The following is a 17,007-nucleotide window of genomic DNA, read 5'->3' as shown; positions in this document are numbered from 1 at the left end:
TAGAAGAAATAAGTGGAAGCTCCTTGAAAAAAGCCAGACTATACAAAAGTATATAAAATAAAACTAGGAATAAACCCAGGAAACTTGTCTGACCTTCCCATCCCTATTTCTGGAATTACCACAGTGAAGACTTCCAATATGTCTCCTTCCAGACATGTTATCTAAACATAGTTTGTGTGTACACACACATTCATTTCAGGCAAATGGGAATCGTACAGTATATATAATTCTATAAGTTACTCTTTTTTTTTCATTTGCCAGTTATCATGTGGGCATTTTTTGTATATAGATCCTATCTCATGTTTTAAATGTTTTGCATCCATTTGTTACTGTATAGGTGTCTCATCATTTATTTAATTTAACCATTAGCCTGATGAAGAAATTTAGATTAAACCCTGCCTTATTAGGGACTCCTGGATGGCTCAGTAGGTTGAGCATCTGCCTTTGGCTCAGGTTGTGATCCCAGGATCCTGGGATCCAGCCCCAAGTTAGGCTTCCTGCTCAGTGGGGAGTCTGCTTCTTCCTCTTGGTGCCACCCCATCCCCCATGCTCACCTCACTCACTATCTCATCAGAATTCTTTTGAAGTGCTCTAAGGGAATGGGCTTGTTAATGGGCTGCTTGGGACCTGTGTGTTGAGAGTTCATAGGAATGTAGCTGGGAGGTACCTTAATTGGGGGGAGTTGAGGAAAGCTTCAAAGAAGAGGCCTTGAGGAATGAGTAGGAGCTCACTGGCCAAGAGAGTTAGGGTATGTTAGACTCAGAACAACAGAGCCTTGGTTTTTGGTGCGGTCGTCTGGAGATGAAAGATCAGAGAGATGAGTGGCAGATAAGTACGATTTTAGAGAACCCTGTATGCCATTCTGTGAAAGGAGTTTGAACTTTAACCTAATAACAACTTTGAACTTCTTTTTTTTTTCCCTGAGATCATCTCATCTCAGTTCACTGACTCTCGCAGTCATTCCAATAAACAGAAAACGTTAAAAGCATCCCATCGGGGCTTTGAGTGCTTCACGACCTGTCTTTACAAATTTAAGGAATGGTCTTGGCTTTCAAGGAACTTGAGGTCTAGTTGGGGAAATAATTCATAAGCACTTGGAACATTTGGAAATGTATGTAGTAAAATAACAGATGGTTCCATGCTGTCCCATAGCAATGCAAGAGATATTTCAGAGCAGTAACTACTGCATTGCCAAGAGTCCAGAGGGAAGGTGTGGAGAGGAAAGGGGAAGGTTTGGACAGAATCTTGAAGAATGGATTAGGTTTCCAGCAGTAGAAAGGAGTTCAAACATTTGCCAATACGAACAAAAACAAAGAAGGAGAAATAATTAACCTCACTGGCAACAGTGGAAGGCCTGAGGAATTAGATATAAGCTTCAAAGGATCTCTGATTGTTTTTAAAATTCTGTTTTCATTGAGTAACCTAATTCTGCATATTCATTGGACCAGTGGTTCTCAGTCAGGGTGTCACATTCGAATCATCTGTTGAGTATTTAAAACTGTCTATGCCCATGCCAGGCCTAATGCCCCATACCAACTGTCAGAGATGGAGCTCCAGGCATCTTTTTTTTTTTTTTTTAAAGTAAAATTCTCCAGATACTTCTTATGAGCAGTTAAGAGTTGAGAATCACTGGACCACCCTGAACTCCTATTTTCTGTCCACCCATAAATTGGTTATTTCTTTCATAATCAATTCTTCCAGTAAAGGATTCAAGGAAGGAATTAGGGAGGCTTGGCGAGCTTTACAGCAGGCATGTTGTCTATCAGTGATGCCACAGACAAGTCAGAAAAGAGCAATGCAGCAGTTGCAGTGTTTTTCTTTAAAACAGAGCCCATTTGCCATTTTATGCCAGTTAGGCATATTTTGTGGATTTATTAATATTATTTATTAATATTATTGCATTAAGGTAATGGTTTGAGGCTAACCTGGATTGAGATTGTTTTTCTTCCCAGGAGATAATGGAGCCCCACCTGTACTTTCTAGCCAGTGTGTACAGACCCATACTCTGTAGGGTATATGGTAGACCTATTTTAAGACCTTACCTCAATGTGACAAGCCTGTTTTCAGTTTAACTTATGTAATTTGATTAAGTACAGAAAGTACTTAAAAGAAAAATTCCAGGGTGCCTCGGTAGCTCAGTCGTTAAGCCTTCGGCTCAGGTCATGATCCCATTTGCTGGAATCGAGCCCCGCATCAGGCTCCCTGCTTGGCTGGAGGCCTGCTTCCCCCTCTCCCCCTCCCTCTGCTTCTGTTCCCTTTTTCACTGTCTCTCTCTCTATGTCAAATAAATAAATAATCTTTAAAAAAAATAAAAATTCCTTTAAAATGAAGTTTAAGGGCCACCTGGGTGGCTCAGTTGGTTAAGCAACTGCCTTTGGTTCAGGTCATGATCCCAGGGTCCTGGGATCGAGCCCCCTGTCAAGCCTCTTACTCAGTGGGGAGCCTGGTTCTCCCTTTCCCTCTGCCTGCTTGTGTGCTCTCTCTGTCTCTCTCTTTTAAATTAATTAATTAATTAATTTTTAAAAATGAAGTTTAAAAATACCTCTTATATCTGTAGCATATTTAAAACAAATTAATTTATGGCTTAAAAACCTCTAACTTGCCTGATAGTTCTCCATTTACAAATGGGTAGGGCAGATTGAAGTTACGTCATTATCCCCATAACACATAAGATAATGTGAGATCTTCCATGTTTTAATTCTTGGCCTCCTTTGATTGGCATGTTCAGCACACATAGACTGAGCACCTCCTTGGGGCTGGGCAGCAGGGAAAGAAAGATAAAAAGTAAAAAAAAAAATACAGCTCCAGCCCTCAAGAGACACACTTGTAGAAATGTTAAATAAACATCATTAACTAGCATCAAGGTGGAAATGGGGAGCGTGGAAGGGCCCATTCTGGGATGGTGCCCTGGCGGGGTCTGAGCTAGGTCTATGGGGGTAGATTCTGGGTCACGGGGAAGTGTGTGGCAGGGCCATAGGCAGGGCAGAAGCAGTAGGGGAGCTGCAGTCATTTCCCATGTGGTTGGGAGGCAGAGAGGAAAGAGTGAGGCTGGAGAGACAGGGAGAGGTCCGAAGGGCCCTGTGTACCCTGCCTGCCAGAGAGTTTGAGCTTCATCCTGCAGGCAGCCCCTGAACACAGGGAATGGGTAAGTGACAGTGCAGGTACTCGAAGCATTATGGATATTTAGTTTGGTATCTCATCTAAAGATATTTCCATTGAGATCCGTGGACTATATAGACTTCTTTTTGGATGTTAATATAGTAGCCAAAGTTGCTCTTAAAACCATGAGACAAGACACTGGGACTAGAGTAGGGTGCTTTTAAGCTACTTCAAAATGTAGACCTGATGATGAAGTATTATTACTGCACCATTTACTCAACTTAAAATTGAAAATGAGTATTGCATGTAAGAAAAGACAACGAAGTAAATTTGCATAGTTCCTCTCAAGCAAAGCTGCTTGTAATGGAAGTCCGGTACTGAAAATGATGTTTTACATGAATTTGATGTAAAGTTGCTTTGAATATTTGGTTTTGAAGATTTCTAGAAAACTTGTCCTTTTTTTGTCTGTTATTGCTGCAGGATTGGTAAGGCAATGTACAGCTTTCTCTGGGGCTACCAAGGCAGCAAGGATAAAAATAGGGCAAACTTTAAGAATCCCAGATATTTTCAGATAACAAAGACTGATTTATGTGGGCCCATTTTGCACTCTGACAAAACATAGAGAAGCTTTTGTGCTGTGATTAGCAAGGGTGCTGATGTCAGTTCTCTTGTCGAGCATCAAGCTTTATTCTGTGGCTAAATTGTGCTTTGTACCATAATCCAGAGAACCTTTGTATCTGCCTTATTAAAGTGTGTAGTTTATGTAATTGCTTTTGTTTTCCAGTTTAATCTGTGCCAGATTCAATGAGAGTGACTCATTTTGTGACTGAGACAAACATTCACATTTTGGACTATGTTAAAAATAAATAAATAAGTGGCAGGTGCTGTTGGCTAAAGTCTGTGTTTTAATGTTGTAATTTCCTGCTGTAAGGGTTCATCTCTTATCCTCTGTAATCATGAGCGCAACTTATCTGCTGTGCCCTGATTGATTGCTACTCATTTCTTGGCTACTTATTTTAGTTTCCAAGAGCCTTTGAAATTTGAACAGTATCATTTCAACAGAGAAGCGAAGAAATGGCAGGGAAGCCACAGTTACCCGGAAGGCAAAGAGGGACACATAAGCTTTAACAGAAGGACACGTTCTATTCTTTTCGTTCTGTCATTTCCCTAAGGTGTCTTGTGCCTGTGTTTTGGTAAAGCTGTCTTAGTTATATTTATTTTATTATGTATGTGTTCAGTACTGGAGCTCTTTTTTTCTCATGTGGAAGAGTTTTTCCAGGCACACCTTTCTATTCAACATGGTCCATCTGTCTAATCTAATATTCTCAGAATTTTACAGCTGTAGAGTATTAGGGGAGTTCTCTTTATTGGACAAGTATTTCTAGGTACCAGACACAGTGCTATGCATTGAGTGTGTAAGGACAAATGGTCACTGTCTTTGTGGACTTTATAGTCTGCTTAGGGAATTAGTTGCTCAATAAATAAACACAAAGAAGTTTAAATTGAAGAATGACAATAATCACCACAAAGGTAATAAAGTATATTACCTAGGTAATAAGGTCCCTAAAATCGTGCCCTATTTTACACTGGGGCCATTATTGGGAAGGGAAGGCCTAGAACGTCAGAGTCGGCCTGGCTAAGACAAGGAAAGAACATACCAGACTCACGAAATGGCATGACAATGTCTCTTGAAGCAGGAAACAGTTTGGCATCCTGTTAATAACTAACTGTATTAGAAGAGAGAAGTGACAGTTGATAAGCCTACTGTATGAAAAAGATTATAGATGAACTAGAGGAGCACAGCAGTACGGGCAGTATTTAGCATAGGGGCAAATGATCCTCCATACAGTTCAGTAGCCTCTGAGAGCTTTCCTAAAAGTGCAGAATAGAGATTGATGCCTATAATACTAAGTGAGTCATTCGGGAATGGATGAATTATGTTCAATGAATTATGTAGGAAGGCATTTTAGAAAGATTTCCATGTAAGACGTTAAAGTTTTAGAAAGTCATTTCTGTATTGAAAGACAGAAACTTCACTATCTGGAGAAATCACTTACTAAAAGATATTCCTTGATGGCCCTAGATAAATGACATACAAGTATATTTTCTTTTCTCTTTTCTTTTCTATTACTTTTGCAAGCTTACTGCTTGATAGGGAGGTATCCTTAGAAGCATAACTTTGCTGAGAGATGATATTTATTTAGTCTGAAGTAAGTAGGTGTCATATATTAACTGAGTGGATTTTTGTAGTCCAGAAATAGGTTCTAAATTCATGTGAATTAACACATTATGATTTTTCAGTGTTTTCTAAAGCATGTGTAAGAACTCCCCACTGCCTTCTCTTTCTGGACACCGTTAATCATTTGCTCTTTACTTGGAGCTTTAGTCAGACTGAGATGTTAATTTAAAACCTTGATAACATTAACTAACTACGTAGTATTTTTAAGCCTTTGGTATTTCTACTAATCTTGTTGAAAGATTGCACCCAGTGTTTTCAAGAAGGAGTGCCTCTCCATTTGGCAATAATTCTGCAGATACTTTGCTGGGTTTGCTATATTCTCAAATATTTTTTCATGTATGGTAAATGTTTTGTTATTAGACAACTCCTTGAGAGTAGCAATCATGAATTAATGACCTACTCTTATTTTCTTCCTACGGGTATTTACAATATAATCAATAACTTCCTGACTACTTAACTTGCTGATTATCTTTTAGTGTATCTACATTTTTATTAAAATACATTTTAAAGATTTTTTTAAAAGATTTTATTTATTTATTTGACACAGAGAGAGAGAGAGATCACAAGTAGGCAGAGAGGCAGACAGAGAGAGTGGGAAGCAGGCTCACTGCCGAGCAGAGAGCCCGATGCGGGGCCTGATCCCAGGACCCTGAGACCATGACCCGAGCCGAAGGCAGAGGCTTGACCCACTGAGCCACCCAGGCGCCCCCATTTTAAAGATTTTTAATTTTTAATAGAATCTATTGAAATGTTAAACCTGAAGTTAGCACCCATGTTAATTCAGTTGTGGGTACAGTTGTCCATGTTATTAAAGAGGAAGACCTTCAGAGAGGAGTAGTGTTTAGTATTGTTTCTGGGCAGAATTGTTGGCTTAAAGACTGCTGAAGCTGACTGAGCTCTGCTTTTATTATTTAACCAATGCAGATTTCAAGGAGAGATACAGTACAAGAATATTAGATTTCTTCAGGCATAGCATCATACTTAAAATTTACCAAAGCTTTAGAGAGAATGCATTGTGAGTGTATATCCAGATTGCCAATATATGTTTGTTGGGATGAGAAGGAAAAAGAAAAAGGAGAAGGAAAACTACAATCTGTACTCAAAGAATACAGATCTTTTCCATGTGGTCTTTGAACAGTAGACTGACCGGAAGAAAGACACAGTCCATTTCTTTGCTTGCTTTTCAGGTGAAAAGTCAGGGAAGCTTCTGAACCCTTTTCCCCCTCTTCTGCTCCTTGTACCCACCACCCCCAAACACACACAGACACACACAAGAGAGAGAGAAAAATCTATAGCTTAAAATAGGAGGGAGTCTTTTGAAGTATCTTTATGTATTAAGTATCTTTATGTATTCTTTATGGCATGATATTAAGGCTTGAAAAACTTTGCTTTTTTTTTTTTTAATGTGGTAAGATATACCTAATGTAAAATTTACCATTTTAACCATTTTACCATTTTCAAGTGTACAGTTTCAGTGGCGTGAAGTACATTCACTTTTGTGTGTAACCATCACCACTGTCCATCTCCAGAACTGTATATTGTCCTAAAACTGTACCCACTAAACACTAACTCTTTATCCCTGCCTTCCAGCCACTGGCAACTACCATTCTGCATTTTGTCTCTCTGAATTTGATTACCAATAGGTACCTCATATAAGTGGTCATATACAGTTTTTTGTCCGTTAGTGACAGGCTAATTCATTTATCACATATTTCACTTATTTTCATGCAGTTTTTTGTCCTTTAGTGACTGTCTTATTTCACGTCTCAAGATTCATCCATGTTATAAGATTCATCCATGTTATAGAATGTGTTGGATTTTTATTCCCTTTTAAGACTTGAATAATATTCCATTATATGTATATACCACATGTTATTCATTTCTTCATTCAACAGTGGACACTTGGGTTGCTTTTAGCTTTTGAATGTTGTGAATAATGCTACTATAAACATGGGCGTACAAATACCTGTTTGAGACCTTACTTTCAATTCTCTTAAATATTTACTTTCAACTGAAATCTTTGGAGGAACTGCCATACCGTTTTCCATACCAGTTACACCATTTTGCATCCCCATCAGCAATGCACAGTGGTTCCAGTTTCTGCCACCATGGCCAACACTTGTTATTTTCTGCTTTCTTGATATCGGACATTCTAATGTATGTAAAGTTGCATCTCATTGTGGTTTCAATTTGCATTTCTCTAATGATAGTGATGTTGAGCATCTTTTCATGTGCTCTTTGATCATTTATATATCTTTGGAGAATCTGTTCAAATCCTTTGCCCATTTTTAAATTGGATTATTTGTTTTTGTTGTTACCAAGTTGTAGGAATTCTTTATATATTCTAGATGTTAATCTTTTGTCAGATAAATTATTTGTAGATATTTTTTCTCATTCTGTGAGTTAGCTTTTCACTCTTTGATCGAGTCCTTCAGAATGTTAAGTTTTAAATTGTGATGTACACTTATTTTTTTCCTTTGTGTTTCTTCTGCACTCTTAGTGTCATATCTGTGAAGCTTTTTCCAGTTTTCTTCTAAGAGTTTTATAGTCTTAGCTCCTACCTTTAGGTCTTTGATCGATTTTCAGTTAATTTTTGTATGATGTAAAGATTCCAACTTCATTCTGTTACATGTGGATATCTACTTTGGTTCCATTTGTTGAAACCATTGCTTTTTTATATTTAGTAAAAACTAAGTCTTTCTTGTTGACTTGATATTACATATCAATGTAATATCTTCTGATATCAATCAGTGTCTTTCAGTCTTCTATTAAAAGGTCTAATAGTACATAAAATATGTATATATAGATACATTATTAAGTTAATTGAGGCATCAGTAAATTTTGCTGGAGTGGTGGATTATTCTGTCAAAACAAAGAAAACGTATGTGACTTTCTCTAGACAATGCCTTTGTAAAATTAGTCTGATAAGTGTGCACTCTCTTGAAAAATTTCTGTCAAACTAATACTAGATGGATATTTTTGTTTTGTTCCTAGGCATGGAAGAGGAGATGGTTTGTGTTACGCAGTGGTCGCTTAACTGGAGATCCAGATGTCTTGGAATATTACAAAAATGATCATGCCAAGAAGCCTATCCGTATTATTGATTTAAACTTATGTCAGCAAGTTGATGCTGGGTTGACATTTAATAAAAAAGAGTTTGAAAACAGCTACATTTTTGATATCAACACCATTGACCGAATATTCTACTTGGTAGCAGACAGTGAGGAAGAGATGAATAAGTGGGTTCGTTGTATTTGTGACATCTGTGGGTTTAATCCTACAGAAGAAGGTAAGCTCAAGACTTTATTATTCAACCTGAGTTCTCCTTTATTACTGCATTTTTAGAACTGTTACGAAATTCTTTGTTATTTCAATTACACAAAAAATATTGCTTGTTTTTTTATAATAGCTAACAAACAACATGTGGGGAAAAAAAAGTACTAAAGTCTTTAATCAGTTTGGGGAGAAATTTTTTCTAGGATTTAAGGAGACTTAACCATTGTGGGGCAGTGTCTAAATAAATGTCTTGAAAAAGGTAACATACTTACTTAAGAGCATTCCTTGATTCTGTATATATTAGGTTGAACCTTATAGCACTGCTGACATTTGCCTATTTTTCACCTATGTGAAAATCCAAAAACTATGTTGGATTATGAAGTTAGGAAAGAGTCAAGATGATTATCAGTGCATATGAAAAACAAGTGACAATCAGTCACAAAACATGATGGACAAGTAACAAATGAGTTTGCTTAACACAGAGGTATCCTTTTTAGGATATCGCCTTTTTAGGTATCTCTTTTTAGAGCATGGAGGGAGAAGGAGCTCAAGGTTTGGATAAGATGTAGTGGAGGAAAGCTTCTCAGGTAAACTGTAGGTTTTTGAAGGAAGTAGTATTTCTACGGTAGTGAAGAAAGAACTACAGAACCCCCTAGACTTAGGGGCAAGGGAGAGCAAGGACCCAGAGGTGGAACAGCATTCTACAGGACTGGAGCAGGGGGCTGTGAATGATAAAGGCAGGGGGAGAGTTCCTTGAGGAGCTGAGACTTGGAGTGCCTGTCCTGGGAAGAGCTGAGTGGGTAGAGGTCTCATGAAAAATCTTACAGGTGGAATTCCTCTTCAGGTGCTTTTATGTAGCTGTCCTGACCACTTCTTCCCTGTCCACTTCTCTGCTTCTCTTCCTTTTATAACGAACACCTATCTAGGAGACTCCAACACACATTTAGGTTCGTAAAGCCAAAAATCAAAAAGAAAGGTGGCCTGAGGTCTTTGACCTTACCATCTTCATGGTTATATTCACATTACAGTGTACATTTCCATAGATCTATATTTAGGAGAGCTGGAGGCTTGGTGAGGGCTGGAAAAATTGCATCAACAATCCACATCAAGTTTTGGATGAAGTGCAAGAGCAATCATCTCTAATTAGCTCAGGTCAGCCTGCTGCTTCCTTTCTGGAGAGTGGGCAGCCTGCAAGAAGGAGCCTTCCAGGACTGGGATTGGCCCGGCGGGGTGGGGAAACCCCTCTGTGAGGGAATCCAGAAGCCTGAGGGGGCAGCACTGAGACAGGAAAGGAGGCATCCAGTGTAGACAGGAGGTGGCTAATGAGCTAGAGCTTTTCAACTGAGCTCTCGTGATTAAAAGCCTCAAGAAGTTGTTTCATGTGTGGAATTAAGGCTTCAGTGGTTTTTGTGAAGTACTAAGTATGTTCACATTTTAAGTGGGCATGGGGATATTATTTCTAACTCTAGTTAAACTCCTTTCCTTTCTTCTTGAATATATAGTCTATGTTTGAGTACAGTGGAGGATTTTAAAGTTGAAGTCACAAATGAGATAGCTCTCTAGTGGTTACTTAATGACCACTCAGTAATGGTAATTTTTGGATTAAGATGCTACATCAGTTTCATGATATGATGGATTTTCAGTTAAAATAATTTAAGTCATTGTATACTCTTTGAGTTGATGATGTTCTTTTGCCTGCTACCTTTTCAGTTTAGATTTTGTTTTTAGTGACATAAAAGTAGACTTCTGTCCTTATCAGTTGCCTGTATGGATTCAGTTGATCTAAAAGACTTTAGTAAGTGTTCTTCCGTCTCTCTTTGTCTTCGGTATAATTCTCCTAAATATAATTAGCAAAGGAAATGAGAGACCCTCCTAGAGGAGATACATTCTTCAGTCAAGAAATAGGTCTGGACGCCTGGGTGATTCAGTGAGTTAAAGCCTCTGCCTTTGGCTCTGTCATGGTTCCAGGGTCCTGGGATTGAGCCCCGCATCAGGCTCTTTGCTCAGCAGGGAACCTGCTTCCCTTCCTCTCTCTCTGCCTCTCTGCTTACTTGTGATCTCTGTCTGTCAAATAAATAAATAAAATCTTAATAATAAAAAAAAAGAAGTCTAATTTTTGGAAGCCCTTTTAGGGGTGGGTGGATTTGATACCCCCCTCCCCAAATAAGAATTTCGAACGCACAAGTATCTGAGATTAACTCTGTGAGTTTGAAGGCATGAAGTCTGATCCATTTGTCCACCTTAGAATGATTCTTATCATCTGAGAGTTTGATGAACATCCAGTAATCTCTGGGAAAAAGGAAAGTTTTGTCTGCTTTAGAAAATTGATTCATTAATTTACCAAATTGTTGCCTTTGCCAGCACTCTACTAGGCTTTGGACATTCGTTTAACCTACACATTATTAGGTGACTAGTTAGGGAGACAGATGGCAAACATTACAAACTTAGAACTGAGTGAGTATCTAGTGGGGAAGGATTCATATCAGAATAATTCATTACAGTTGATGAGTGCAAGATACATTGTGTGTGTGTGTGTAGTGTATAATCATACTTTACTATGTAAGTATGATTATATACATAAAAGTATGATACTATAGGACTGTGTTAATATAGTTCTTGCCCTCATAGAGCTTACAGTCTGTCTAATAGAGACAGGCTGATTCTCTAGGAATTGTAATATTGGTAGATAAGTGTCCTGGTAAAGAGGAAATAAATAAGCACAAATAGCAAATTTTGTCTTAAGAAGGTCATGAAAAGCCTAGGTAGTTTTAAATGGTTCTGTGACTGTAGCTGATAACATACTAAGCACTTTATTTTGTACTTAGTGGAAAATTTTCATTGATATTAGTAGTCAGAATCAGTCACAATGTCTGTTTTTCACTTAATAAACTTAACTGATACAGGGAGGGGGGCAAACTCCCAAATCCTTTTAAAACAGATAAAGTACAATTGCCTTGAATGAAACTCTCAGTTTGTGAATATTTTATCTTCACAATATCAATAAAGGGGAAGGTTGTAAGAAAATTAATAGTATTATTAGTCACATTTGATATACATAATGAGTTGGTTACCAAGAACAGCTGTGCTAATCATAACTCATTTTTTATCTCTTCATTAAAAAAAGCCACTAAGGACTTCAATTTGCTAGTGCTTTCTAAATGTAATTTATGAGTTATATCTAAATGCAGCTGCATTTGTTTTTTAAATTCTGCAATATAGATTTTTTACAAGTTCATCCTGGCCTTCTCCCAGATAGCCACAGTTAGAAATGTCTTACTCTGTTGTTGAAGACTTGAGCTCCTCATAAATCATAAAGTTGTAAATAAATCAGTAAGCCATAAATCAGTGAAAGATGAACAATCCTTCATTGTATAGTATCAAGGAGCCACAAAAATATCTTACTCTATAATTTTGATTTTTCATGCCTAGTAGCAAAACTGCAAAAAGGCTTTAAAGCTAACCACTCTACTTCTGTATTCATTTGTAGTAGCTGACTTTGCTGGATGCCTTTTTAAAAAAAAAAAAAAAATCCACGCATTTAAAGATTTGTATCAAATCCTAAACTGCAGAAAACTGCTATTATCCTTTGTGATCACGTTCGTACAATTTACTGTGACAGGATAAATATCAAAATGTCTGTGTTCTTCCATTTACTTTACCACTGCTTTATATTTTCTTGCTTCCAAATAGATCTCACCACCAATCACTAAATAAAAGGTGTTTTTGTTTTTACTTAGATCTGTCCCTGGAGTCCTGTGCTCTTCCCATTTCAGAGCTGAGTATGCTCTTACTCTTGGCTTAAAACTAATGACACCAAACCATTTTTCACTCCAATCGTGTCAGGCTAGATGTGGGAAGAAATATCCTATGCTTGGATATTATAGTCTGAGAAAATAACTATCCATGGTCCCTGTGAGAATAACTAGTTTTTGCTGAAAACAAAGGGAAAGGGGAAAAATCTGACCCGTGTTTTGATTCCAGGAACCTCTCAAAATATCGTTACCATGTTATTTCCGCTGCCCCAGGTGACCACTGCTATTATTGAATACTCAGAATGCTGGCAAGCTGAATCTGTTTTTAAATTCTAGCTCATTGAACTATGTGCAGTTCCTATGAATGCTTTTATTTAGCGATTTGAGGGTAGAGATGAATTTCTTTTGTTTTTCTTGGAAATGTGCAGATTTATTTTTGTTTCTACACCAAGGTGGAAGCTGTTAAATCTGCTCCACAAGTACCAGGAAACACAGCCTAACGGCTCTAAACAGCTTACAGGCTTGGCGCAAAGGCTCCTGGTCTAATTTCAGGGTGCAAGATCAGAATGTTGCCTTTTATCAGTCAGTTGAATTGCCTTTTCAAAATGCCCAGATCTAATAGTAGCTTTAAAAAATAGTGATATTCTCCATTTGGTGTTCTTCCCTTTAGAAAACTAGCATAACAATATACATATGCTCCCTTTCCTATAAAGCAGTGCTTTTTAGAGAACTTTTACGTTTCTTTTTATTTACTTGTTTACTCATGTGTAACTTACTACTGTGGAAGGTACAGATCTTAAGTATACAGTTCATAGTTTTATATATCTATCTGTGTCTACATAAAGAAATAGAAAACTGCTGCTCAGATCCGGAGGTGGAACATTTCCAGCCACCTGGAAAGCTTTTTCATTCTTTTTCCCAGTAAAAACAAAGGGGAAAAGCTCAAATATAACTATGATTTTGCTTTTATAACCATAGATTAGTTCTGCCTATTCATTAACTTCATATAAATAAAACCATTGAGTCTGGCTTTTTTCCAGTAGAAGTCCGTGAGATTCATCCATGTAGCATGGAGGTGGGAGTCCTTCATCCTCTTCTGTAGCATTCCGTTGTATGAACGGATCACAAATTATGGACCTGTCTGAATGTTGATGGACATTTGGGTTGTTTCTATGTTTTAATATAAATAAAGCTACTGTGAGTTGTGCCGTGTGTGTGTGTGTGTGTGTGTACCTTCTGAGGGGCATGAACCCTTGGTTCTTGTGGGTGTGTACCCATGGGCAGAATCGCTCCGTCTTAGGTCATGTACTTGTTGCTTTCCTATCAGCGATGTGGGAGACTTCCAGTTACACTATCTTCTCACCTACATTTGGTATCATCAGTCATTGCTTTTAGCCATTCTAGTGAATGTGTAGTAGTATCTCATTCTGGTTTTAATTTGTATTCTCCTGAGGACCAGTTCAACCAGAGTGTTTACTCGGCTTTTGTTTTCTTACACATTTTCAAGCTATTGAGATACTGATTCATTCATTCTCCTAAGAAGTGGCTCAGGTACCTAGAACTCTAAAAAAGTGATTCTGATGCCATGATACTTCTGGATAAGAATTAAGGCATTTTCAGTACTTCCTAAAGGTTTATTTTTAAAGTCTCCTGAGAATATTTGTTAAGGAGATAATCATGACAAGTAAAAAAAATTTCTGTTGAAATACTTTAAATAGATTGGACTATGATTAAAGATCTTCAATTTTTAATTAAATAAGTTGAAGAAATTGCAGGTTGCTTCACTGAAAATTGCAACTACTGCTCTTTCTTGTTTGTATCCATTTGTTAGATTTACCTTTACAAAATGTTCTTCTATGAGAAATGGTGTACTCAGAAATGAGAAGATGGTTACTTGAGCATCGATGATAGTGCATACTCTTCATGCATAGACTCTTATTTGCTAAGTATCTGTATTGCTAGAATAGATCCAATTAAAATAATTAGACATATAGCCAGTCAAAATGCTTCTCTTGACAAAAAAAGAAATTCTACAACAGACCAGGTAAACTAGTAATTAATAGAAACAGAGTAACCCTGACCTCTTTATCTTTAATTGTGAACATAAAGGTAAAATTTTTGTAGTAGAAACCAAAAAATATCCCATCAGCAAATGTAGCCCATCTTGAGACAGAAGGATCTCATCTGGTCTCCTGACAAGGACATGAACACCACCTCAGTTTTATCACCACATGCTAGATACAGTATGGCAGTAGTCATAAAATCAGAGAACCTGTCACATTGACCTTGAAATGGTCTCCTTACCAATGAGAAAGAATCAGGTTGCTTCCCCGGGCTTATGCCTTTTGGTGTGTTTGTATATGTATGTGTATGTGTGTGCAGATGTATTATTTTGAATTTTTAGAGGCATTAGGTAGACACCCCAACTCCTGTGAGGGACACTAACACCACAGCATTATGGTTCCGAATAGGATAAAACTGTGCATTAAGCCAGGGATCATGAGGACCAACTTATTATTTGTGGTTCTCCTCACATGATAATGTGCTTCTTCTCTTCACTGAAAGCTGGTTAAGACTTACTTTACCAGTACTTACTAGCTTTCTTAGTAAAATTCAATTAAGAATTTGCTCTAGCAGCTTATTAAGCCTTTAACAGATGCAGATTATACTCTTCCTGCTTTTTGAATTAAGAGACAGGGAATAATTTTACACACATAAGCAAATCCTAAACTGATATTTGGTTCTCAGAAACTTGATACCAGCATTACTTAGAGCAGTAAGTTAGAAACCTAGGTGAGGCAGAAAGCAGCAGACGTGGCTATTCCACTACTTGTCAGGTAGAATGAGGCAAATCACATCTTTATATAGTGGAATAGAAGTTTCTTTTTTTAGACCAGTTGGTTAATCTTCACCAGAAATTTTTTATTAAGGAATATTTAGACACACTGCAATGCTTGCATAAAAATATGCAGAGCTGAGTAACAGGAGTAATATTAATATGAGAAAATAACCCCACAGATGAAGACTTTGAAGGCAGGGCATTATCTGAGGCAAAGTGGTAGAGCAGGGTTCCCTTCTCTTTTAAAGCCCTCTGTATGCCATGTTATTTGGAATGATTGGGCTTGCTTTTCATGGCTTTGTGTAGGTCTTTTCTTTTGGGAGTGTGCTGGTAAACATAATGGAAGTTCTCTCTAGAATTAGATGTAAGCTTTCCCATATTGTGATCAAGATATTATATTTTTGGATGCAGCTCTTAGAGTGTATTACAGTAAATGAAACAAGTCACGCAGAGAAAGACAAATACCATATGATCTCACTTGAAGAAAACAGATGAACATATGGAAGGTGGGGGGAGGGAGAGAGGGAAACAGACCATAAGAGACTCTTAATGGTAGAGAACAAACTGAGGGGTAATGGAGGAAGGTTGGTTGGGGGTGGGCTAAATGAATGGTAGGTTTTTAAAGAGGGCATTTATTGTTGTATGTAAATGATGAATCACTGAATTGTACTCTAGAAACCAATATTATACTATATGTTAACTAAAATTTAAAAGAAATATATGAAGCTCTGCCCCACTACCTTCACTGTAATAGCATGAAAGTGGAAATAGGTCTGAGTCACAAAATAGAAAAATAAACTGTAAAATATATTCATTGATAAAGCACTCTCTCAGTGTTAAATGCAACTGAATTCATCTGTGTTTTTGAGGAATGAGCTCCAAATAGCAGAAATAGGGACAAACAAAAGAATTTTTTAAAATAATGTGTATTGTATACCATATCTATATTAACTTCAAGAAATCACTAACAAAGGCCAAAAAAAAAAAAAAAGGAACCTTTGACTCCTACTGTTTTTTTCTGTTTTCCAGAAATTGAGAAGATCTTGCATCTATAAAGAGGATTAAAAAAATCTTTAGTCATTCATAGGTGGGAGAAATGGAAGGTTAAAAATGAGATGGTACCGTTGTGTTAATAAAACAAGGTCAGACAAATGTGATTGCCTGGCTGGGTGATTCTTTTCCTACCTAAGATGAATCACTCAGTTCATTTAGTGTACAACTATCAAATTTAAAAACAAAATTTAAAGGAAAAGTGTATCTATAGAAACAGCCACCTGGAAAACTTACTTTAGGAGTTATACTGGAAGATTAAAAATCTCATACTGTTTTATATAGTGATGTATTTCCAGTGTTGAATTTCATTTTGTTTTGGTCAGAACTAAAAATTGAATGGGATTATATAACTTTACCATACCTGTATGGTACAAAAAGGAGACATATGTAAAATCTATTTGTGAATACAGCCTGTAGGATACAGTAAGTGTAGCCTGTAGGATACACTTACTGTATCCTACAGGCTCTAGCATCCTACAGGATATAGTCTGTATCCTACAGTCTGACAACTCTGCTCTTTTTTTTTTCTCTTCAGTATTGTATATATTTTTTTGAAAGCTCTTCCTTAAAAGATAAATAATCTACAAGGATTTACTAACTCACTGGTTAATCTATAGCCTTTAAAAATCCCCTTAAATAAATTTTTTAGATTTGTAATTGAGTCAGACAGTAAATCATTATTTCATAGAGTGTGTTATATGCACTATTTATAATCATCTGTTAGATACAGTGAAATATTTATGAGTTCC

General features: G+C 37.1%; 1 protein-coding gene across 5 annotated transcripts in view; it reads left to right on the top strand.

Annotated features, from left to right (window-relative positions):
- The window catches only part of GAB1 (GRB2 associated binding protein 1), a 125,408-nt gene that overhangs the window by 70,213 nt on the left and 38,188 nt on the right, over window positions 1–17,007 (top strand). For all 5 annotated transcript variants that reach the window (XM_059176266.1, XM_059176258.1, XM_059176282.1 and 2 more), the window contains exon 2: window positions 8,333–8,627. In XM_059176266.1, coding sequence (XP_059032249.1) covers window positions 8,333–8,627 — 295 coding nt within the window. The remainder of the gene's footprint in view (window positions 1–8,332; window positions 8,628–17,007) is intronic.

This window comes from Mustela lutreola, chromosome 1 (genome assembly GCF_030435805.1).
Source record: "Mustela lutreola isolate mMusLut2 chromosome 1, mMusLut2.pri, whole genome shotgun sequence".
Taxonomy (NCBI): Eukaryota; Metazoa; Chordata; class Mammalia; order Carnivora; family Mustelidae; genus Mustela; species Mustela lutreola.
This window is presented reverse-complemented; position numbering and strand designations above follow the sequence as displayed.